Consider the following 25121-nt stretch of genomic DNA (forward strand, 5'->3'; position numbering starts at 1 on the left):
ATGGTCAATTCACCCTGACCCGCACATCTTTGGACTGCGGGAGGAAATCGGAGCATGTGAAGGAAACCAATGCAGATGTGGGGAGAATGTGCAAACTCCACACAGTCAGTCGCCCAAGGCTGGAATTGATCCCAGGTTCCTGGCACCGTGAGGCAGCAGTGCTAACCACTGAGCCTGGGTGGGTTACTCTCAGAGGGTCAGTATTGGGTGGAAGGGCCTGTTTCCACACTGTAGGGATTCTATGTACCAGTTGGCTAACAGATCAGAGACAGAGGGTAATGGTCAGTGGGGATTTTTCAGGCTGGAGTACAATGGAGTTTTCTCCGGATCGATTTTGGGACCATTTGGTTTTTGCTGGTGTACATATTAAACAGCCAGATCTTGCTGCTCTTTCCAATCAGGTGAGACTGGGAAGAATTGGGAAGTCCTGAGGAGGATGGTATGTCATTGCAGAGGGCCATCGACACGTGGGTGGGGAGGGGCAGGGCAGATAGGAGACAGATGATGTTCAATGCGGAGATGTGTGAGGTGATGCAGAGATCTGTGAAACACCGAGAGCAACGTTAAGGCAGGACGCAGATCCAAGGATATCGAAGATCTGAATCTCAACAGGTTTGGCAGCATCTGCGGACAGACAGAGAGAGAGAGAGAGAGAGACAGAGAGACAGAGAGAGGGAGACAGAGACAGAGAGAGAGAGACAGAGAGAGAAACAGAGACAGAGAGATAGAGAGAGAGAGAGAGAGAGAGAGAGAGACAGAGAAAGACAGAGAGAGACAGAGAGACAGAGAGAGAGACAGAGAGAGAGAGACAGAGAGAGAAACAGAGACAGAGAGACAGAGAGAGAGAGAGAGAGAAAGAGAGACAGAGAAAGACAGAGAGAGAGAGAGTAAAAGAGACAAAGAGAGAGAGAGACAGAGTTAACATTTTCGGTCTGGAATACAGTGTTAACTCTGTTTCTCTGCGTAGATGCTGCTGAGTTTCTCCAGCCCGCTCTCTCTGTGTTTCCTTCTGTGTTTTATTTGTGTTTCTCCCCAGTTTAGTTCGGAATGACTCACTCCAGTAGTGCCGGACAGGTGTCAGGCTAGTTTTGGTGCTCAGGGCTCTGACATGGATTTGAACCTAGGGACCTCTGTGAGGAAATGGAGAGCGGGGCAGGGGTTGGAGTGTGGTTATAAAGTGAAGCAAGCTGCCTCTGAGCGGTCACACAGCCTGCTCAATGACAGACTGCACCTGAGGGATGACTGGGTTATTTGACTCACACTTTTCAACACACAGACACACAGAGATACACACACACACACACACACACATAGACATACACAGAGACACACAGACACACAGAGACACACACGGATACACACACACACACACACACACACATAGACATACACAGAGACACACAGACACACAGAGACACACACGGATACACACACACACACACACACACACACACATAGACATACACAGAGACACACAGACACACAGAGACACACACACACACACACACACACACACACACACACACACACACACACACACACACACACACACACACACACACACCCCCTACCTCTCTTGTCGTGGTCGTCACTCCTCCCTCCTTCTCTTTGTCCTCAGGGCCTGTTTGTGAGATTGTCATTGATGATTGCGTGGGTAATCTCTGCCACTCTGGACAATGCAAAGATGATATCAACAGTTACATCTGTGTGTGTGACCCTGGCTTCACAGGTAAAAACCAAACTCACTAGCCACTTCCAAACTGATACCCCTTTGTGGTTTGTTGCATTTCCCGTAGGAATTACAGAATGTATGGCCTTTCAGGAAGGAATTTATTTGCTGACATTGAGAACAGACCTTAAATGAGTTCAAACTCGTCACTTCAGAGACAGCCTGACATTTATTGGTTCCCACATATCAATCTGCTGTTTTGTATAAACTAAGTGTTTGCAACCACACATAAGGCTGATGCTTATCTGTCTCTGTCCCTATCTCTCTCTCAGAGAGGTATCTGTTCACTCACTGGTGTCTCTCAGTCCCTCTCTCTCAGAGAGTTATCTATACTCTAACTGCTATCTCTGAGTCCATCTCTCAGGGAGATAACTGTACACTCACTGGTGTCTCTCAGTCCCCTCTCTCTCAGAGAGGTATCTATACTCTAACTGCTATCTCTCAGTCCCCTCTCTCTCTCTCTCGGGGAGATACCTGTACACTCACTGGTATCTCTCGGTCCCCTTTCTCTTGGGGAGATATCTGTACACTGACTGGTGTCTCTCAGTCCCCTCTCTCTCTGGGGGAGATACCTTAACACTGACTGGTGTCTCACAGTCCCCTCTCCCTCTGGGATATATCTGTACACTGACTGGTGTCTCACAGTCCCCTCTCCCTCAGGAAGATATCTGTACACTGACTGGATCTCTCAGTCCCCTCTCTCTCGGGGAGATGTCTGTACACTGATTGGTGTCTCTCAGTCCCCCCTCTCTCGGGGAGATACCTGAACACTGACTGGTGTCTCTCGGTCCTCTCTCTCTTGGGGAGATATCTGTACACTGACTGGTGTCTCTCGGTCCTCTCTCCCTCAGGGAGATATCTGTACACTGACTGGTGTCTCTCAGTCCCCTCTCTATCGGGGAGATATCTGTACACTGACTGGTGTCTCTCAGTCCCCCCTCTCTCAGGGAGATACCTGAACACTGACTGGTGTCTCTCAGTCCCCCCTCTCTCAGGGAGATACCTGAACACTGACTGGTGTCTATCAGTCCCCTCTCTCTCGGGGAGATACCTGAACACTGACTAGTGTCTCTAAGGCCCCTCTCTCTCGGGGAGATACCTGAACACTGACTGATTTCTCTCAGTCCCCTCTCTCGGGGAGATACCTGAACACTGACTGGTGTCTATCAGTCCCCTCTCTCTCGGGGAGATACCTGAACACTGACTGGTGTCTCTCAGTCCCTCTCTCTCGGGGAGATACTTGAACACTGACTGATGTCTCTCAGTCCCCTCTCTCTCGGGGAGATACCTGAACACTGACTGGTGTCTCTCAGTCCCTCTCTCTCGGGGAGATACTTGAACACTGACTGATGTCTCTCAGTCCCCTCTTTCTCGGGGAGATACCTGAACACTGACTGATGTCTCTCAGTCCCCTTCTCTTGAGGAGGTACCTGAACACTGACTGGTGTCTCTCAGTCCCCTCTCTCTCGGGGAGATACCTGAACACTGACTGATGTCTCTCAGTCCCCTCTCTCTCGGGGAGGTACCTGAACACTGACTTGTGTCTCTCAGTCCCCTCTCTCTGGGGAGATACCTGAACACTGACTGATGTCTCTCAGTCCCCTCTCTCTTGGGGAGATATCTGTACACTGACTGGTGTCTATCAGTCCCCTCTCTCGGGGAGATACCTGAACACTGACTGGTGTCTCTCAGTCCCCTCTCTCTCGGGGAGATACCTGAACACTGACTGGTGTCTCTCAGGCCCCTCTCTCGGGGAGATATCTGTACACTGACTGGTGTCTATCAGTCCCCTCTCTCGGGGAGATACCTGAACACTGACTGGTGTCTCTCAGTCCCCTCTCTCTCGGGGAGATATCTATACACTGATTGGTGTCTCTCAGTCCCCTCTCTATCGGGGAGATACCTGAACACTAACTGGTGTCTCTCAGTCCCCTCTCTCGGGGAGATACCTGAACACTGACTGGTGTCTATCAGTCCCCTCTCTCGGGGAGATACCTGAACACTGACTGGTGTCTCTCAGTCCCCTCTCTCTCGGGGAGATATCTATACACTGACTGGTGTCTCTCAGTCCCCTCTCTCTCGGGGAGATACCTGAACACTGATTGGTGTCTCTCAGTCCCCTCTCTATCGGGGAGATACCTGAACACTAACTGGTGTCTCTCAGTCCCCTCTCTCTCGGGGAGATATCTGTGCACTGACTGGTGTCTATCAGTCCCCTCTCTCTTGGGGAGATATCTGTACACTGACTGGTGTCTCTCAGTCCCCTCTCTCTCGGGGAGATACCTGAACACTGACTGGTGTCTCTCAGTCCCCTCTCTCTCGGGGAGATACCTGAACACTGACTGGTGTAGCTGAACAGGGGTTGGCGCAAAGGGATGGGTTAACCTGGGAAAGACCAGCCTATCGATCTGTGCCTGAGAGTCCACCTTGTGGTGAATTGAGGGTGCGTGGGAACTTTCCAATCCGTTCAGAGATCAGGGTGATGCTGGTTCAGTTTGAGGTTGGACAGGTCTGCCCGGTTTTATCGTGATGTTCCATCACACACCCACACCCAGAACTGGGCTGAGGGCAGGGAGATGGGGGGTGGAGTGCATGTCAGGTAACAGAAAGTTCAGACTGTGGCCTGTGATGTCCCACTCAGGAATGAGAAGAGTGTTCAGAGATGAGACGGAGAGGAGGTGGATGTGGGTCAAAGTGTATTGGTGGGTACTACTTAGCAGCGAGTGAGTTTCCAATTACAATCAATTACAGTAAAATAGTTAGAGGGGCATGACCTCCGACAGTGCAGCACTCCCTCAGTACTGACCCTCTGACAGTGCGGTACTCCCTCAGTACTGACCCTCTGACAGTGCGGCACTCCCTCAGTACTGACCCTCTGACAGTGTGGCACTCCCTCAGTACTGACCCTCTGACAGTGCAGCACTCCCTCAGGACTGACCCTCTGACAGTGCGGCACTCCCTCAGTACTGTCCCACTGACAGTGTGGCACTCCCTCAGTACTGACCCTCTGACAGTGTGGCACTCCCTCAGTACTGACCCTCTGACAGTGCGGCACTCCCTCAGTACTGACCCTCCGACAGTGTAGCACTCCCTCAGTACTGACCCTCCGACAATGCGGCACTCCCTCAGTACTGACCCTCTGACAGTGCGGTACTCCCTCAGTACTGACCCTCTGACAGTGTAGCACTCCCTCAGTACTGACCCTCCGACAATGCGGCACTCCCTCAGTACTGACCCTCTGACAGTGCGGTACTCCCTCAGTACTGACCCTCTGACAATGCAGCACTCCCTCAGTACTGACCCTCTGACAATGCAGCACTCCCTCAGTACTGACCCTCCGACAGTGTAGCACTCCCTCAGTACTGACCCTCCGACAATGCGGCACTCCCTCAGTACTGACCCTCTGACAGTGCGGTACTCCCTCAGTACTGACCCTCTGACAATGCAGCACTCCCTCAGTACTGACCCTCTGACAGTGCAGCACTCCCTCAGTACTGACCCTCCGACAGTGCAGCACTCCCTCAGTACTGACCCTCTGACAGTGCAGGACTCCCTCAGTACTGACCCTCCAACAGTGCAGCACTCCCTCAGTACTGACCCTCTGACAGTGTGGCACTCCCTCAGTACTGACCCTCTGACAGTGCGGCACTCCCTCAGTACTGACCCTCTGACAGTGTAGCCCTCCCTCAGTACTGACCCTCCAACAGTGCGGCACTCCCCCAGTACTGACCCTCCGACAGTGCAGCACTCCCTCAGTACTGACCCTCTGACAGTGCAGGACTCCCTCAGTACTGACCCTCCGACAGTGCAGCACTCCCTCAGTACTGACCCTCTGACAGTGTGGCACTCCCTCAGTACTGACCCTCTGACAGTGCGGCACTCCCTCAGTACTGACCCTCTGACAGTGCAGCACTCCCTCAGTACTGACCCTCTGACGGTGCGGCACTCCCTCAGTACTGACCCTCTGACAGTGTAGCACTCCCTCAGTACTGACCCTCCGACAATGCGGCACTCCGTCAGTACTGACCCTCTGACAGTGTAGCCCTCCCCCAGTACTGACCCTCCGACAATGCGGCACTCCCTCAGTACTTACCCTCTGACAGTGCGGCACTCCCTCAGTACTGACCCTCTGACAGTGCGGCACTCCCTCAGTACTGACCCTCCGACAGTGCAGCACTTCCTCAGTACTGACCCTCTGACAGTGCAGGACTCCCTCAGTACTGACCCTCTGACAGTGCAGCACTCCCTCAGTACTGACCCTCTGACAGTGCGGCACTCCCTCAGTACTGACCCTCTGACAGTGCAGCACTCCCTCAGTACTGACCCTCTGACGGTGCGGCACTCCCTCAGTACTGACCCTCTGACAGTGTAGCCCTCCCTCAGTACTGACCCTCCGACAATGCGGCACTCCCTCAGTACTGACCCTCTGACAGTGTAGCCCTCCCTCAGTACTGACCCTCCGACAATGCGGCACTCCCTCAGTACTTACCCTCTGACAGTGTGGCACTCCCTCAGTACTGACCCTCTGACAGTGCGGCACTCCCTCAGTACTGACCCTCCGACAGTGCAGCACTCCCTCAGTACTGACCCTCTGACAGTGCAGGACTCCCTCAGTACTGACCCTCCGACAGTGCAGCACTCCCTCAGTACTGACCCTCTGACAGTGTGGCACTCCCTCATTACTGACCCTCTGACAGTGCGGCACTCCCTCAGTACTGACCCTCTGACAGTGCAGCACTCCCTCAGTACTGATCCTCTGACAGTGCGGCACTCCCTCAGTACTGACCCTCTGACAGTGCGGCACTCCCTCATTACTGTCCCTCTGACAGTGCAGCACTCCCTCAGTACTGATCCTCTGACAGTGCAGCACTCCCTCATTACTGTCCCTCTGACAGTGCAGCACTCCCTCAGTACTGACTCTCTGACAGTGTGGCACTCCCTCAGTACTGACCCTCTAACAGTGCAGCACTCCCTCTGTACTGACCCTCTGACAGTGCGGCACTCCCTCAGTACTGACCCTCTGACAGTGCGGTACTCCCTCAGTACTGACCCTCTGATAGTGCGGCACTCCCTCAGTACTGACCCCTGACAGTGCAGCACTCCCTCAGTACTGACCCTCTGACAGTGTGGCACTCCCTCAGTACTGACCCTCTGACAGTGCATCACTCCCTCTGTACTGACCCTCTGACAGTGCAGCACTCCCTCAGTACTGACCCTCTGACAGTGCAGCACTCCCTCAGTACTGACCCCCTGACAGTGCGGCACTCCCTCAGTACTGACCCCTGACAGTGCAGCACTCCCTCAGTACTGACCCTCTGACAGTGTGGCACTCCCTCAGTACTGACCCTCTGACAGTGCGGCACTCCCTCAGTATTGACCCTCTGACTGTGCAGCACTCCCTCAGTACTGACCCTCTGACAGTGCATCACTCCCTCAGTACTGACTCTCTGACAGTGCAGCACTCCCTCAGTACTGACCCTCTGACAGTGCATCACTCCCCCAGTACTGACCCTCTGACAGTGCGGCACTCCCTCAGTATTGACCCTCTGACAGTGCAGCACTCCCTCAGTACTGACCCTCTGACAGTGCATCACTCCCTCAGTACTGACCCTCTGACAGTGCGGCACTCCCTCAGTACTGACCCTCTGACAGTGCACCACTCCCTCAGTACTGACCCTCTGACAGTGCAGCACTCCCTCAGTGCTGACCCTCTGACAGTGCAGCACTCCCTCAGTACTGACCCTCCGACAGTGCAGCTCTCCCTCAGTACTGACCCCCTGACAGTGTGGCACTCCCTCAGTACTGACCCCTGACAGTGCAGCACTCCCTCAGTACTGACCCTCTGACAGTGCGGCACTCCCTCAGTACTGACCCCCTGACAGTGTGGCACTCCCTCAGTGCTGACCCCTGACAGTGCAGCACTCCTATCAGGAGTGGATGATTTGTCCCGTTGCGTGTGGTTAGCTTTTGCGTGGATGGGTATTTCACTGATGTCTCAATGATGTTTCCGTCTGCTTCCCTTTCCCCGTGACATTCCAAGCTTCGTACGCTGATGCTGACTAAACCGAAAGTGTTTCCCATGTTTTGGACAGACAGACAGAGAGAGATGAGCATGAACGCTTTGTGTCAGGTGGTGAACAGTATTTCTGGTTTGGGAGGGGCTGTACGCATCGGGCTGACCATCAAAATGCCCAACTGGAGGAAATCCGGCAACTGAAACCTCCGAACGGGAATCTGTCTTAGGGTAAAAACCTTGTGTAGTGACTGTAGAAACAGCTTTAGGTCTTGAGAAATCAGCAGGGCCTTACAATAACCTGAGAGTGTGTGTTTGAGTGTGTGTGTGTGTGTGAGAGAGAGTGTGTGTGTGTGAGTGAGTGTGTGAGGGAGAATGTGTGTGTGTGTGTGAGAGAGAGTGTGTGTGTGTGAGTGAGTGTGTGAGGGAGAGTTTGTGTGTGTGTGAGAGTGTGTGTGTGTATGTGTGTGAGTGTGTGTGTGTGTGAGTCTGTGTGTGAATGAGTGTGTGAGGGAGAATGTGTGTGAGTGAGTGTGTGTGTGTGTGTGTGTGTGTGAGCAAGATACTGCGAGAGCGATTGTGTGAGAGTGAGTGTGTGTGAGGGTGTTTATGTGCGTGAGAGAGAATGTGTGTATGAGTGTCTGTGTGTGTATATGTGAGAGTGGTTGAGTGTGTGTGTGAGAGAGAGTGAGTGTATGAGAGTGTGAGAGATTGAGTGTGTGTGAGAGTGTGTGTGAGAGTGTAAGAATGTGTGTGAGTGAGAGTGTGTGCGCGTGTGTGTGAGAGAGTGTGTGTGAGAGAGTGGTTGAGTGTGTGTGTTTGTGTGTGAGTGTGTGAGAAATTGAGTGTGTGTGAGTGTGTGTGAGAGTGAGTGATTGTGTGAGTGATAGAATTTGAGTGAGAATGTGTGCGCGTGTGTTAGAGAGTGTGTGTGAGAGTGAGTTTGTGTGTCAGTGTGAGTGAGAGTGAGTGTGTGTGATCGTGTGTGTGTGTGTGTGTGTGTGATAGTGTGTGAGTGAGTGCGCACGTGTGTGTGTGTGAGAGAGAGTATGTGTGTGTGTGTTGGAGAAAGAGTGAGAGAGTGTGAGAGTGTGTGTGAGTGAGAGAGTGTGCACGTGTGTGTGTGTGCATGTTTGGGAGAGTGCATGAGTGAATGTTTGTTTGTGAGAGAGTGTGTGAGTATGTGTGAGTGTATGTGCGAGTGTGTGTGTCTGTGTGTGCAACTGTGTGTAATCTTGTGAAAACCATCTCTCCTTTGATGGTCCAATGAACATCTTGCCCAGAGTGAACATTGTGGTAAGGAGGGATGTACCCTTGCTGCCTCACTGTTGGGGAGGGACAGTGAGTGAGACGTTGCTGATTTCTTCAGTTTTATTGTATTTGTATCACTCCCCAGTCGGCAGTCCCTTACATTAAAGGTGCTGCTGCGGAAATATATGTTCTGGCTTTTTTACAAACAGAACCCCACAAGCAGAGGCTGTCATCCACCAGGAGATGTGAGTACAGAGTGCTTGTGGTGTGATCGCTCTGTTCTCGTTGCAGGATCTCGGTGCGACGTTGACATCGATGAGTGTGTCTCCAGTCCCTGTTATAATGGTGGTACCTGCCAGGACGGGGTGAATGGGTTCACCTGTGTGTGCCCCGAGGGATATTCTGATGCTCAGTGTTTGTCCAGGCTGGAGCATTGCCAGAGCAATCCGTGTGCACAGGGGACCTGCCTCAACCACGACAGTAGGTGAGCGAACAGACTCTCGCCAGGTGGAAGTCTGCTTTTCCAGAGTTCCGGGGTCCTGGGCCATCTCTGATCAAACAGGGGCCACTCATTCGCTGAAAAAGCAGACTTCTTGTTATTCATTGAGATATCTTCATGTGCAGATATAGTCACTAAAGCAATTCAGTTCTTTATAGTCTTTGCACATTGGAGAAATGAACAGACGTTGGAGTTTGACTCTATCAGAGTCAGAGAGTGTGGTGCTGGGAAAGCACAGTGGGTCAGGCAGCATCCGAGGGGCAGAAGAGTCGCCGTTTCAGGCAAAAGCCCTTCATCTGGGCATTCCTGATACTGAAAGCATCGACTCTCCTGCCCCTCGGACGCTGCCTGACCTGCTGTGCTTTCCCAGCACCACTCTGCTTGACTCAATCAAACTAACAAATCAAAGGAATCTCTTACTCAGACAAGATACTAGTTACATGGAGTTGAGGCACTGGGAGGGACTGGTAACTGAACGGACCCCATTTACCTTCAACAGAAACACCTCGAGCTAGTGAGGGCAGGAATAGGAGGATAGAGCAGATGAATGCATGGCTGAGGGGCTGGTGTAGGGGAGAAGGATTCACATTTTTGGATCATTCTGGGGTAGAAGTGACCTGTACAAGAAGGACAGATTACACCTGAATTGGAAAGGGACTAATACACTGGCAGGGAGATTTGCTAGACCTGCTTGGAAGGATTTAAACTAGTAAGGTGGGTGTGGGTCCCAGGGAGATAGTGAGGAAAGAGATCAATCTGAGACTGGTACAGCTGAGAACAGAAGTGAGTCAAACAGTCAGGGCAGGCAGGGACAAGGTAGGACTAATAAATTAAACTGCATTTATTTCAATGTAAGGGGCCTAACAGGGAAGGCAGATGAACTCAGGGCATGGTTAGGAACCTGGGACTGGGATATCATAGCAATTACAGAAACATGGCTCAGGGATGGGCAGGACTGGCAACTTAATGTTCCAGGATACAAATGCTACAGGAAGGATAGAAAGGGAAGAGAGGGAGTGGTATTTTTGATAAGGGATAGCATTACAGCTGTGCTGAGGGAGGATATTCCCAGAAATACATCCAGGGAAGTTATTTGGGTGGAACTGAGAAATAAGAAAGGGATGATCACCTTATTGGGATTGTATTATAGACCCCCTAATAGTCAGAGGGAAATTGAGAAACAAACTTGTAAGGAGATTTCAGTTATCTGTAAGAATAATAGGGTGGTTATGGTAGGGGATTTTAACTTTCCAAACATCGACTGGGACTGCCATAGTGTTAAAGATTTAGATGGAGAGGAATTTGTTAAGTGCGTACAAGACACTTTTCTGATTCAGTATGTGGATGTACCTACTAGAGAAGGTGCAAAACTTGACCTACTCTTGGGAATAAGGCAGGGCAGGTGACTGAGGTGTCAGTAGGGGAGCACTTTGGGGCCAGTGACCATAATTCTATTTGTTTTAAAATCGTGATGGAAAAGGATAGACCAGATCTAAAAGTTGAAGTTCTAAATTGGAGCAAGGCCAATTTTGACGGTATTAGGCAAGAACTTTCGAAAGCTGATTGGAGGCAGATGTTCACAGGTAAAGGGACGGCTGGAAAATGGGAAGCCTTCAGAAATGAGATAACGAGAATCCAGAGAAAGTATATTCCTGTCAGGGTGAAAGGGAAGGCTGGTAGGTGTAGGGAATGCTGGATGCTTAAAGAAACTGAGGTTTTGGTTAAGAAAAAGAAGGAAGTATATGTCAGGTATAGACAGGATAGATCGAGTGAATCCTTAGGCAGAGTTGGGTATTGCAGATGTTGGAGATTAGAGTCAAGATTAGAGTGGTGCTGGAAAAGCACAGCAGGTCAGGCAGCATCCGAGGAGCAGGAAAATTGATGTTTCAGGTCCGAACCCTTCATCAGGAATGAGGCTGGGAGACTCCGGGGTGGAGAGAAAAATGAGAGGGTGGTGGGGCTGGGGAGAAGGTAGTTGAGAGTGCAATAGGTGGATGGAGGAAGGGGTAAAGGTGATAGGTCAGAGAGGAGGGTGGAGTAGATAGATGGGAAAGAAGATAGACAGGTAGGACAAGTCATGGGGACAGTGCTGAGCTGGAAGTTTGGAACTGGGGTGAGGTGGGGGAAGGGGAAATGAGGAAACTGTTGAAGTCCACATTGATGCCCTGGGGTTGAAGTGTTCCGAGGCGGAAGATGAGGCGTTCTTCCTCCAGGCGACTGGTGGTGAGGGAGCGGCTGTGAAGGAGGCCCAGGACCTCCATGTCCTCGGCAGAGTGGGAGGGAGAGTTGAAATGTTGGGTCACAGGGCGGTGTGGTTGATTGGTGCGGGTGTCTCGGAGATGTTCCCTAAAGCGCTCTGCTAGGAGGCGTCCAGTCTCCCCAATGTAGAGGGAACCGCTTCGGGAGCAACGGATACAGTAAATGATATTAGTGGATGTGCAGGTAAAACTTTGATGGATGTGGAAGGCTCCTTTAGGGCCTTGGATAGAGGTGAGGGAGGAGGTTTTACAGTTCCTGCGGTGGCAGGGGAAGGTGCCAGGATGGGAGGGTGGATTGTAGGGGGGCGTGGACCTGACCAGGTAGTCACAGAGGGAACAGACTTTGCGGAAAGAGGTGGGGAGGGAAATATATCCCTGGTGGTGGGGTCCGTTTGGGTGTGACGGAAATGTCGGCGGGTGATGCAGTTTATGCGGAGATTGGTAAGGTGAAAGTTGAGCATCGGGTGGTTCTGTCCTTGTTACGGTTGGAGGGGTGGGGTCTGAGGGCGGAGGTGCAGGATGTGGACGAGATGCGTTGGAGGGCATCTTTAACCAGGTGGGAATGGAAATTGTGGTCTCTAAAGAAGGAGGCCATCTGGTATGTTCTGTGGTGGAACTGGTCCTCCTGGGAGCAGATATGGTGTAGGCGGAGGAATTGGGAATACCGGATGGCATTTTTGCAGGAGGTGGGGTGGGAAGAGGTGTAATCCAGGTAGCTGTGGAAGTCGGTGGGTTTGTAAAAAATGTCAGTGTCAAGTCGGTCATCATTAATGGAGATGGAGAGGTCCAGGAAGGGGAGGGAGGTGTCAGAGATGGTCCAGGTAAATTTAAGGTCAGGGTGGAATGTGTTGGTGAAGTTGATAAATTGCTCAACCTCCTTGCGGGAGCATGAGGTGGCGCCAATGCAGTCATCAATGTAGCGGAGGAAGAGGTGGGGAGTGGTGCCGGCGTAATTATGGAAGATCGACTGTTCTACGTAGCCAACAAAGAGACAGGCATAGCTGGGGCCCATACGTGTGCCCATGGCTACCCCTTTGGTCTGGAGGAAGTGGGAGGATTCGAAGGAGAAATTGTTAAGGGCAAGGACCAGTTCGGCCAAACGAATGAGAGTGTCGGTGGAAGGGTACTGCTGGGGACGTCGGGAGAGGGAAAAACAGAGGGCTTGGAGGCCCTGTCATGGCGGATGGAGGTGTAGAGGGATTGGATATCCATGGTGAAGATGACTCCTCCAATGACTCCACCCCCATTTCCCCCACCACCACACCTACACCAGTTACCGGCTCCGTCCCCACTCCCAGCTCCACACCCACACCAGATCCCAGCTCCCAGCCCTGCCGTGTTTTCACCATCCCTCCAGACCTCCCCCTCACTGAGGACAAACGATCAGTCCTCAGCAAAGGCCTCACCTTTATCCCCCTCCATCCACGCATCAATGAATTTAATATACGCCGTGACATCGAACACGTCTTCTGTCGCCTCCGCCTCTGAGCTTACTTTCACAATCAGGATTCCCGCCCACCTTCCGAGGACCCCTTCTCCCACCTCCAACACACTGCATCCACCTGGACACCCCGCGCTGGCCTATTACCCGCCCTCGACCACTTCATTTCCAACTGCCGCCGGGACATTAACCGCCTCAACCTATCTACCCCCCTCCCCCACTCCAACCTCTCACCCTCACAACGCGCAGCCCTCCACTCCCTCTGCTCCAATCCCAACCTCACCATCAAGCCAGCGGATAAAGAGGGCGCAGTGGTAGTCTGGCGCACTGACCTCTACACCGCTGAAGCCAAATGCCAGCTCGAGGACACCGCTTCCTACCGCCCCCCTGACCATGATCCCTCCCCCCATCACCAGACCATCCACAACCTCATCACTTCAGGGGGTTCTCCCACCCACAGCTTCCAACCTCATGGTCCGGGAATCCCACACTGCCCAATTCTACCTCCTTCCCAAGATCCACAAGCCTGAACACCCTAACCAACCCATTGTCTCAGCCTGCTCCTGCCCCACCAAATTCATCTCCACCTACTTCGACACTGTCCTATCCCTGGGTCCAGGAACTCCCCATATCGGTTGGGGACACCATCTACATCCTCCACCTCCCCCAAGACTTCAGTTTCCCCATTCCCCCGATGGCTGTAGGAAAGGGAGTCAGAATTAGCCAATGGCTGCAGGCCAGGGTGCCAGAGTTAGCCAATGGCTGCAGATCAGTGTATTGGAGTCAGCCAATGGTCATTGGCTGGTGTGTCAGAATTAGCCAATGGCTGCCAGTAGGAGACTAGTCATGGCCAATGGCTGCAGTTCAGGGTGTCAGAGTCAGCCAATGGCTGCAGGCCAGGACAGCAGAGCCGGCCAATGCCTGTAGGCTAGGTTGGTCTGAATTAGTCCATGACAGTAAGCCGGGAGGTTGGTGTTAGGTTGTGAGGAAGATAGTGGCAGCATATCTGCAAGATTAAAATGCCACCCAGAAGGGAGAAGGCAGTCTCACAAAGAGCAAATTGTGTCTCTGGTTTGAGATGGAGTGGAGGAAGAGGACATTAGTCTTTGAGGTTCTCTCCCTTGGAGAGCAGCTGAGGCTGAATTAGATTCAAGGCTTCGTTCAGCAGATCGCTGAGGGAGCCAAGGGTTATGGAGGGACAGGAACGAAAGCAGATCGAAGACCACAATAGGATCTATAAGGGGTATAGATAGTTGTGTTTTCCCTCGGAGGGGGAATTTTCAAGAGCAGAGGCCTCTTGAGAAGAGAGAGAGAGATTAAAAAAAGGGGTAAATATTTTACACAGAGGGTGGTTCATGTGTGGAATGAACTTCCCAAGGAAGTGGGTGGATGTGAGTACAGTTACAGTGTTGGAAAGTCTTTCGGATGTGTCCGTGAACAGGAAAGGTTGGGGAGGATAGGGGCCAGGAGCAGGCAGCTGGGATTGGACCGGAGGGTCTGTTTCCACGCTGTATGGGATGGGATTTCAGGGGCTGAGTGGAGATTTGAGATCCCGGAGAGGTGGGGATTGGGGGTGGGGGGGGAGGACGGATTGGTGAGCGGCGTTTTGTCAGAGGAGAGACGTAGGCTACATTGCCAGGCCCGAGCCAGGGAAACCCAGCGAACGAAACCTCCGTGGGACGGGGAAATGGGGAGCCCGGGGAATGGTGTCGGATAAAAGGGGTCCAGAAACTGTCCCCCAGAAGGGGATCGTCAAGACCGACTATTGACAGGAGACCAGCTCGGGCCGAATGGCCTGTTTTCAGTTCGGATCCCTGGCATTGTTAGCGTTACCCTCCCTCCGGGGGTGGGGTAGTGTGGGGTGGGGGGAACACACTGGTGTCAGTGAGCTGGCCCTCGCTCCTTGCCTCAGTTTTCCTGTGGGAAAGGTGAGAGCCACCTTGGATTTCTCCTCAGCCCGGTGACATGACTGGAGACATTCCCTATCTTGGGAAGAAAGCTCTCCCAGTCAGACAGCAGGGCGGACTCTCCCCCACAGTGACCTCCCCTCTCCCACAACCCACGAATCACTTTCACAGGATACAGCTCACTGACAGCCCTTTGTTGGGATTTGGTGCCAGGAAGCAGATGTTTCCGACTCGATAAAGCTACAGATTGTACCACGCGGGGCGGGGAAGGGAGGGGATGAGCCACCTCTTGCTCATAAATTCCAGAGAGTCACCAACTTCCATCCTTACCCAGCCCTTCCCTCTGGGATATATTACCCACTGAAGCACAGACAAGGGAGCCTCATGAAGGTACAACTGGTACGTAGTAAATAAGGTGATCACACAGCGCAGAGTCATTTATCCCACTACTATTTATAACCACTGAGTGATTTATAATCACTGTAGGATATTGATTTGCCTATACAATGTACGTTTGGATGGGACGGTATCTTCGTCAGCTGGTTGTGGAACAGCTAACCGATGAAAGTGCAGCTCTCCGAAAGCTAGTGCTTCCAAATCAGCCCTGTCGAACTCTAACCCGGTGTTGTGTGATTTTTAACTTTGCCCATCCCAACCCAACACTGGCTCCTCCACATCATTGCACCAAGTACAGCAGGGTTTCAGTGCGATTATAGGTGTACAGTTATAATATGTTACATTATAATGGTGCACAGTTGTAGGTACTACATTACAATAGTGTACAGGTGTAGGTGTTACATTATAATGGTGCACAGTTATAGGTGTTACATTACAATGGTGCACAGTTGTAGGTGTTACATTAAATGGTGTACAGTTGTAGGTGTTATATTGTGATGGTGTACAGTTGTAGGTGTTACATTATAATGGTGTACAGTTGTATGTGTAACATAGCAATGGTGTACAGTTATAGGTGTTACATTACAATGGTGCACAGTTGTAGGTGTTACATTAAATGGTGTACAGTTGTAGGTGTTATATTGTGATGGTGTACAGTTGTAGGTGTTACATTATAATGGTGTACAGTTGGACTGAAGTGAAAACTTTGTGGAGTACGCCGATGAAATTGTTCAGAACGCTTCTCGGACTGAGAGAACCTTCAGTTTACGAGGATAGATTGAGGAGGTTGGGTCAGGTCTCCGTGGTGAGAAGTTGGCTGAGACGAGAGCTGACCATTGTTTTCCATGTTGTGGGCCAGCCGTATGGAGTCGTTGGGAAGGAGCTGTTCCTGTTGGAAAAAGCAAAATGAACAAGAGGGTATGGGTCTCAAGTGATGTGCAAATGCAGCGAGAAATATCTCTTCCACATAGCAAGTCATCAGGGGGTGGGATCCATTGCCTGGAAATGTGGTGGGAGCTGGTTGAATTGAGGCATTTCGGAGCGGAACTGGTTGGGTATTTGGATAGAAACAATGCAGGAATATGGGGAAAAACAGGAGATTGGTCCGAGGTAATACAACAGGTACAATAGCCAAACAGCCTGACCCTGTTCTGTAATTATTCAGTGATCTCCTGCTGCCTTGCTATCCCCAGCAATTCAAACCAGTTATTTCTGGGTCCCGCCATTCCTGCATCCCATTTAATAAAAAGCAAATCTGAATCAGTTACTCGGAAACATAATTCTCCATGAAGTGGTGATTGTTTCAGAAAGAATCTATCATGGGGTGGAATATAATGTTTGCAAACGACAACAAAAGACGCTAAACATCGCTAAAAAGAGACCTGGAGAAAGTGAGGACTGCAGATGCTGGAGATCAGTGTCGAGAGTGTGGGGCTGGAAAAGCGCAGCAGGTCAGGCAGCATCCGAGGAGAAGGAGGGTTGACGTTTCAGGCATAAGCCCTTCTTCCGGAATGTTTGTGCATTCGGCCTGTTTTCAGAGAATCCCTGCACTGCGGCAGCAGGCCATTCGGCCCATCGTGCCCAGCCTGGCTCTCCCGCCTAATCCCTGCAATCCTGCATTTCCCACAGCTAACCCACGCAGCCCACACATCCCTGAACACTACGGGCGATTTAGCGCAGCCAATCCCACCCTGACTTGCACTATCTTGGGACTGTGGGAGGAAACCGGAGCACCCGGAGGAAACCCGCGGGGAGAATGTGCAAACCCCATGCAGACGAGGCTGGAATCAAACCCAGGTCCCTGGCACTGTGAGGCAGCAGTGCTAACCACTGAGCCACCGTACCATCCTGAAGGATGTCGATATTTTGCTGAGGCACTGATAGAAGAGAAACAGCAACACACCTTTCACAACCATTGGAGTGTGTTTTACAGTTAATTGGGTAAACTCTGTTGTAGTGTGGAAAACACCTGGCAGTCCATCTGTGCTTCGATAAAGGATAAATATTGCCTTCCCCTGCTCTTTGACAGATTCATGACAGGGCAGTCGGGTCCTCGGTTTACTGACTCCTCTGGGAAGATGGCACCTCCGGCAGTGCTGCACTCCCTCAGTAACTGCGCTGGTGTGCCAGCCTGGGTTCTGCTCTTGTGTCCCTGTGCACGGTTTCTCTTCAGAACGAGGAGGTGGGAGGAATGCAAACGTCTTCAAACCCCAGGGTTAATCGTTGAGGGCTTGCCAGACGTGACAACGAGCAATTGAAATAAAGTGGAAAGGAGCGGTGGATCAGTGGTTGGCGCTGCTGCCTCATGGTGCCAGAGACCCGGGTTCAATTCCATGCTCAGGCGACTGTCTGTGTGGAGTTTGCACGTTCTCCCTGTGTCTGCGTGGGTTTCCTCCAGGTGCTCCGGTTTTCTCCCACAGTCCAAAGATGTGCAGGTCAGGGTGAAAGGGCCATGACATAGTGTCTGTGGATGTGCATTTGGACTATTTCCCATGGCTAATCCACCTGGACTGCATATCCCTGGGTACTATGGGCAATTTCCCATGGCCAATCTACATATGTGCGCAGGGTTATGCAGTTTAGGTGGATTGGCTGTGTCAGCTTGCCCAGGTTTCCACGGATGTGCATGTTAGGGTGGATTGGCCATGGGAAATTGCCGATAGTGTCCAAGGATGTGCAGGTGAGGTGGATTGGCCATGCTAAATTGTCCCATAGTGTTCAGGGATGTGTAGGTTAGGGTGGATTGGCCGTGCTAAATTGTCCCATAGTGTCCAGGGATGTGTAGGTTAGGGGGGATTGGCCGTGCTAAATTGTCCCATAGTGTCCAGGGATGTGTAGGTTAGGGGGGATTGGCCGTGCTAAATTGTCCCATAGTGTCCAGGGATGTGTAGGTTAGGGGGGATTGGCCGTGCTAAATTGTCCCATAGTGTCCAGGGATGTGTAGGTTAGGGTAGATTGGCCGTGCTAAATTGCCCTATAGGGTTCAGGGATGTGTTGGTTAGTGTGGATTGGCCATGGGAAATTGTCCCATAGTGTTCAGGGATGTGTAGGTTAGGGTGGATTGGCCATGCTAAATTGTCCCATAGTGTTCAGGGATGTGTAGGTTAGGGTGGATTGGCCGTGCTAAATTGTCCCATAGTGTCCAGGGATGTGTAGGTTAGGGTAGATTGGCCGTGCTAAATTGTCCCACAGTGTTCAGGGATGTGTAGGTTAGGGTGGATTGGCCGTGCTAAATTGTCCCATAGTGTTCAGGGATGTGTAGGTTAGGGTAGATTGGCCGTGCTAAATTGTCCCACAGTGTCCAGGGATGTGTAGGTTAGGGTAGATTGGCCGTGCTAAATTGTCCCATAGTGTTCAGGGATGTGTAGGTTAGGGTGGATTGGCCGTGCTAAATTGTCCCATAGTGTTCAGGGATGTGTAGGTTAGGGTGGGATTGGCCATGCTAAATTGTCCCATAGTGTCCAGGGATGTGTAGGTTAGGGTGGATTGGCCGTGCTAAATTGTCCCACAGTGTTCAGGGATGTGTAGGTTAGGGTAGATTGGCCGTGCTAAATTGTCCCATAGTGTTCAGGGATGTGTAGGTTAGGGTGGATTGGCCGTGCTAAATTGTCCCATAGTGTTCAGGGATGTGTAGGTTAGGGTGGGATTGGCCATGCTAAATTGTCCCATAGTGTTCAGGGATGTGTAGGTTAGGGTGGGATTGGCCATGCTAAATTGTCCCATAGTGTTCAGGGATGTGTAGGTTAGGGTGGATTGGCCGTGCTAAATTGTCCCACAGTGTTCAGGGATGTGTAGGTTAGGGTAGATTGGCCGTGCTAAATTGTCCCATAGTGTTCAGGGATGTGTAGGTTAGGGTGGATTGGCCGTGCTAAATTGTCCCATAGTGTTCAGGGATGTGTAGGTTAGGGTGGATCGGCCGTGCTAAATTGTCCCACAGTGTTCAGGGATGTGTAGGTTAGGGTGGATTGGCCGTGCTAAATTGTCCCATAGTGTTCAGGGATGTGTAGGTTAGGGTGGATCGGCCGTGCTAAATTGTATCAGAGAAAGTGAGGACTGCAGATGCTGGAGATCAGAGCTGAAAATGTTTTGCTGGAAAAACGCAGCAGGTCAGGCAGCATCTAAGGAACAGGAAATTCGACGTTTCCGGCATGAGCCCTTCATCAGGAATGAGGAGAGTGTGCCAGGCAGGGTAAGATAAAAGGTAGGGAGGAGGGACTTGGGGGAGGGGCGATGGAGGTGGGATAGGTGGAAGGAGGTCAAGGTGAGGGTGATAGGCCGGAGTGGGGTGGGGGCGGAGAGGTCAGGAAGAAGATTGCAGGTTAGGAGGGCGGTGCTGAGTTCGAGGGTTGGGACTGAGACAAGGTGGGGGGGAGGGGAAACTAGGAAACTGGAGAAATCTAAGTTCATCCCTTGTGGCTGGAGGGTTCCCAGGCGGAAGATGAGGCGCTCTTCCTCCAGCCGTCGTGTTGTTATGTTCTGGCGATGGAGGAGTCCAAGGACCTGCATGTCCTCGGTGGAGTGGGAGGGAGAGTTAAAGTGTTGAGCCACAGGGTGGTTGGGTTGGTTGGTCCGGACGTCCCTGAGGTGTTCTCTGAAGCGTTCCGCAAGTAAGCGGCCTGTCTCACCAATATAGAGGCCACATCGGGTGCAGCGGATGCAATAGATGATGTGTGTGGAGGTACAGGTGAACTTGTGGCGGATATGGAAGGATCCCTTGGGGCCTTGGAGGGAAGTGAGGGAGGAGGTGTGGGCGTTAGTTTTACATTTCCTGCGGTTGCAGGGGAAGGTGCCGGGGGTGGAGGTTGGTGGGGGGTGTGGACCTGACGAGGGAGTCATGAAGGGAGTGGTGCTTGCGGAACACTGATAGGGGAGGGGAGGGAAATATATCCCTGGTGGTGGGGTCCGTTTGGAGGTGGCGGAAATGACGGCGGATGATACGTTGTACACAGAGGTTGGTGGGGTGGTAGGTGAGAACCAGTGGGGTTCTGTCTTGGTGGCGGTTGGAGGAGCGGGGCTCAAGGGCGGAGGAGCAGGAAGTGGAGGAGATGCGGTGGAGGGCATCATCGATCACGTCTGGGGGGAATCTGCGGTCCTTGAAGAAGGAGGCCATCTGGGCTGTACGGTATTGGAATTGGTCCTCCTGGGAGCAGATGCGGCGGAGACGAAGGAATTGGGAATATGGGATGGAGTTTTTACAGGGGGCAGGGTGGGAGGAGGTGTAGTCCAGGTAGCTGTGGGAGTCAGTCGGTTTATAGTAGATGTCTGTGTTGATTCGGTCGCCCAAGATAGAAATGGAAAGGTCTAGGAAGGGGAGGGAGGAGTCTGAGACAGTCCAGGTGAATTTGAGGTTGGGATGGAAGGTGTTGGTAAAGTTGATGAACTGTTCAACCTCCTCGTGGGAGCACGAGGCAGCGCCGATACAGTCATCGATGTAGCGGAGGAAAAGGTGGGGGGTGGTGCCAGTGTAGTTGCGGAAGATGGACTGTTCCACTTTTCCTACGAAGAGACAGGCATAGCTGGGGCCCATGCGGGTGCCCATGGCAACTCCTTTAGTTTGGAGGAAGTGGGAGGATTGGAAAGAGAAGTTATTAGGGTGAGGACCAGTTCAGTCAGTCGAAGGAGGGTGTCAGTGGAAGGGTACTGGTTGGTGCGGCGGGAAAGGAAGAAGCGGAGGGCTTTGAGTCCTTCGTGATGGGGGATGGAGGTGTACAGGGACTGGATGTCCATGGTGAAAATAAAGCGTTGGGGACCGGGGAAGCGAAAATCCTGGAGGAGGTGGAGGGCGTGGGTGGTGTCCCGAACGTAGGTGGGGAGTTCCTGGACTAAAGGGGACAGGACTGTGTCGAGGTACGCGGAGCTGAGTTCGGTGGGGCAGGAGCAGGCTGAGACAATGGGTCGGCCGGGGCAGTCAGGTTTGTGGATTTTGGGCAGGAGGTAGAAACGGGCGGTGCGGGGTTGTGGGACTATGAGGTTGGAGGCGGTGGATGGGAGATCCCCTGAGGTGATGATGGTTTGGTGGTGGGAGGTGGGGTCATGGTCAAGGGGGCAGTAGGAGGAGGTGTCCGCGAGCTGGCGTTTGGCCTCAGTGGTATAAAGGTCGGTGCGCCAAACTACTACCGCGCCTCCCTTGTCTGCCGGTTTGATGGTGAGGTTGGGATTGGAGCGGAGGGAGTGGAGGGCTGCACGTTCCGAGGGTGAGAGCGTGGAGTGGATGAGAGCGGTAGATCGTGTTTAGGGATGTGTAGGTTAGGGTGGATTGGCCGTAGGGTATGTGGGGTGACAGGGATGGGGTGGTATGCTCTCAGGAGGGTCACGGTGGGCTGAAAGGTTTGCCTCCACACCGTAGGGGTTCTCTGGCTATGGTCTTGTGTCCTGAGCTGGGGCAGGAACCCAGGAACCTTTGGACTCACGGTGATGATGGAGGGTAGAGTCAGCCATGTTGCACCTGCAGGTACCGAGTGGACGGGGGAGGGTGGGGTGTGGGGGGAAGTGGCTGGTGTTTGTCTTCCCCTCATTGCCTTCCTTGCCCACATCCTGGTGCGGCTCCCTGCCCTATGTTGGGCAACATGCAGTAGTCAGTGGGTGCCCCTTCCTGTTTCCACCCCCCAAGACCCATCAGCTGTGGGTGTGCCTTCCCCTCCAGGTTTATCTGCGTTTGCCAGGCTGGCTGGACAGGACCCACGTGCCAGGAGGAGGTGAATGAATGTGAGTCGGTGCCCTGCGGTCACGGAGGGACATGTGTCCACCAAGACCACGGCTACAGCTGCCTCTGCCCGACCGGTTTCACAGGTAAGTCTCCACCCCAGAGAGGCAGAGCGGGCACCGGAAAGGGGGTGGGAACACAGGAAGGGGGCGACAGGTTAATGTGCGCAGGAGGGTGGAGAGGAGAAGGAAGGAGAGACAAGGGCAGGTGATAGCTAAGTGTAGGTAGATGGGAGTGCTGCACTCCCTCAGTAATGCACCACAGAGGCAGGTTAGAGGCTGGGATTCATTTATTTCTTGTGGGTGTGTGTGTGTGTGTATGTGTGTGTGAATGTGTGTCTGTGTGTATGTCAATATGTGTGTGTGCGTGTGTGTGTGTACGTGAATGTGTGAGTGTGTGTCTATGTGTGTATGTGTGTGTCTCTGTGTGTGTGTGTATATATGTGAGTGTGTGTGTGTGCGTATGTATATGTGAATGTGTATGTGAGTGTGTCTATGTGAATGTGTGTGTGAGTGTGTGTGTATATGAAAGTGTGTGTGTATGTGAATGTGTGTGTGTGAATGTGTGTGTCTGTGTATGTGAATGTGTGTGTGAATGTGAATGTGTGTGTGTGAATGTTTGTGTCTGTGTATGTGAATGTGTCTGTGTGAATGTGTGTGTGTGTGTGAATGTGTGTGTATATGAATGTGTGTGTCTATGTATGTGAGTGTGTATGTGTGAATGTGTGTGTATGTGAATGTGTGTGTGTGTGTCTGTCTGTGTGTGTGTGTATGAGAATGTGTGTGTGCATGTGTGTGTGTGTGAATGTGTGTATGTATGTGAATGTGTGTGTGCGTATGTGAATGTGTGTGTGTGCATATGTGAGTGTGTGCGTATGTGAGTGTGTGTGAATGTGTGTGTGTATTCATATGTGTCGATGTATGTGTCAATGTGTGTGTGTGTGTGTGAATGTGTGTGTATGTGAGTGTGTGAATGTGTGTGTCTGTGTGTGTTAATGCGTGTGTGTGAATGTGTGTGTCTGCGTATGTGAATGTGTGTGTGTATGTGTGTGTCTGTGTGTGAATGTGTCTGTATGTGAATGTGTGTGTCTGTGTATGTGAATGTGTGTGTGTCTATGTGTGTGTGTGTCTGTGTGTGTGTCTGTGTCTGTGTGTGTGTATGAGAATGTGTATGTGAATGTGTGTGTGTGTGTGTGTGAATGTATGTGTGTGTGAATATGTGAGTGTGTGTGTGTCTGTGTGTGTGTATGTGAATGTGTGTGTGCGTATGTGAGTGTGTGTGAATGTGTGTGTGTGTATTCGTATGTGTCTGTGTATGTGTCAATGTGTGTGTGTGTGTGTATGTGAATGTGTGTGTGTGTATGTGTGTGTGTGTATGTGAGTGTGTGTGTGTGAATGTGTGTATGTGTGTATTCGTATGTGTCTGTGTATGTGTGAATGTGTGTGTGTATGTGAATGTGTATGTGTGAATGTGTGTGTGTGTGAATGTTTTGTGTGTGTGTATTCGTATGTGTCTGTGTGTGTATGTGAATGTGTGTGTCTGTATGTGTGTATGTGAATGTGTGTGTATGTGAATGTGAGTGCGTGTGTGTGTATGTGTGTGCGTGTGTGTATATGTGAATGTGTGTATGTGAATGTGTGTGTGTATTCGTATGCGTCTGTGTGTGTATGTGAATGTGTGTGTGCGTGTGTGTACTCATATGTGTCTCTGAGTGTATGTGTGTGAATGTGTGTGTGTATGAGAATGTGTGTGTCTATGTATGTGAGTGTGTGTGTGTAAATGTGTGTGTCTGTGTGTGTGAGTGTCTGTGTCTGTGTGTGTATGTGAATGTGTGTGTGTATGAGAATGTGTGTGTGTGAATGTATGTGTGTGTGAATATGAGTGTGTGTGAATGTGTGTGTATGTGTGTGTATGTGTAAGTGAGTGTGTGTGTGTCTGTGTGTGTATGTGAATGTGTGTGTATGTGAATGCGTGTGTGCGTATGTGAATGTGTGTATATGTGAGTGTGTGCGTATGTGAGTGTGTGTGAATGTGTGTGTGTATTCTTATGTGTCTGTGTATGTGTCAATGTGTGTGTGTGTGTATGTGAGTGTGTTTGTATGTGAGTGTGTTTGTATGTGAGTGTATGTGTGCGTATGTGAATGTGTGTGTGTGTGAATGTGTGTGTGTGAATGTGTGTATGTGTGTATTCGTATGTGTTTGTGTGTGTGTGAATGTGTGTGTGTATTCGTATGTGTCTGTGTATGTGTGAATGTGTGTGTGTGTGAATGTTTTGTGTGTGTGTATTCGTATGTGAATGTGTGTGTATGTGAATGTGAGTGTGTGTGTGTGTGTGTATGTGTGTGTGTATATGTGAATGTGTGTGTGTATGTGAATCTGTGTGTGTGTATTTGTATGCGTCTGTGTGTGTATATGAATGTGTGGGTGCGTGTGTGTACTCATATGTGTCTCTGAGTGTATGTGTGTGAATGTAAGTGTGTGTGTGTCTATCTCTGTCTATGTATAAGTGTATCTGTGTGTATGAGTGCCTGTATGTGTGTGTGTGTGTATAAAAGTGTGTGTATGTATAATTGCGCGAGTGTATAAGTGTGTGTATGTCTGCATAAGTGTGTACTTGTGTGCATAAGTGCTTGCTGTGATGGGTGTGTGGTGTGTCTGTGTGTGTATGTATGTGTGTGTGTGTGTGTGTGTGTGGGGACTGTGATAGAGTCATAGACATGTACAGCATAGAAACAGACCCTTTAGTCCAACAGACCTTTACTCTGTACCTGACCCCATGCTGTCCCTGTCCTCGGAGTGTTTAAAGGAGACAGTGTAGAGGGAGCTTTACTCTGTATCTAGCCCCGTGCTGTTCCTGTCCTGGGAGTGTTTGATGGGGACAGTGTAGAGGGAGCTTTACTCTGTATCTAGCCCCGTGCTGTCCC

General features: G+C 51.4%; 1 protein-coding gene across 4 annotated transcripts in view; it reads left to right on the forward strand.

Annotated features, from left to right (window-relative positions):
- Positions 1 to 25121, forward strand: part of LOC132832710 (neurogenic locus notch homolog protein 1-like) — a 173168-nt gene that overhangs the window by 75007 nt on the left and 73040 nt on the right. For all 4 annotated transcript variants that reach the window (XM_060850807.1, XM_060850809.1, XM_060850810.1 and 1 more), the window contains 3 exons: positions 1619 to 1729; positions 9285 to 9477; positions 22138 to 22283. In XM_060850807.1, the coding sequence (XP_060706790.1) occupies positions 1619 to 1729; positions 9285 to 9477; positions 22138 to 22283 (450 nt within the window). The remainder of the gene's footprint in view (positions 1 to 1618; positions 1730 to 9284; positions 9478 to 22137; positions 22284 to 25121) is intronic.

This window comes from Hemiscyllium ocellatum, chromosome 35 (assembly GCF_020745735.1).
Source record: "Hemiscyllium ocellatum isolate sHemOce1 chromosome 35, sHemOce1.pat.X.cur, whole genome shotgun sequence".
NCBI lineage: Eukaryota > Metazoa > Chordata > Chondrichthyes > Orectolobiformes > Hemiscylliidae > Hemiscyllium > Hemiscyllium ocellatum.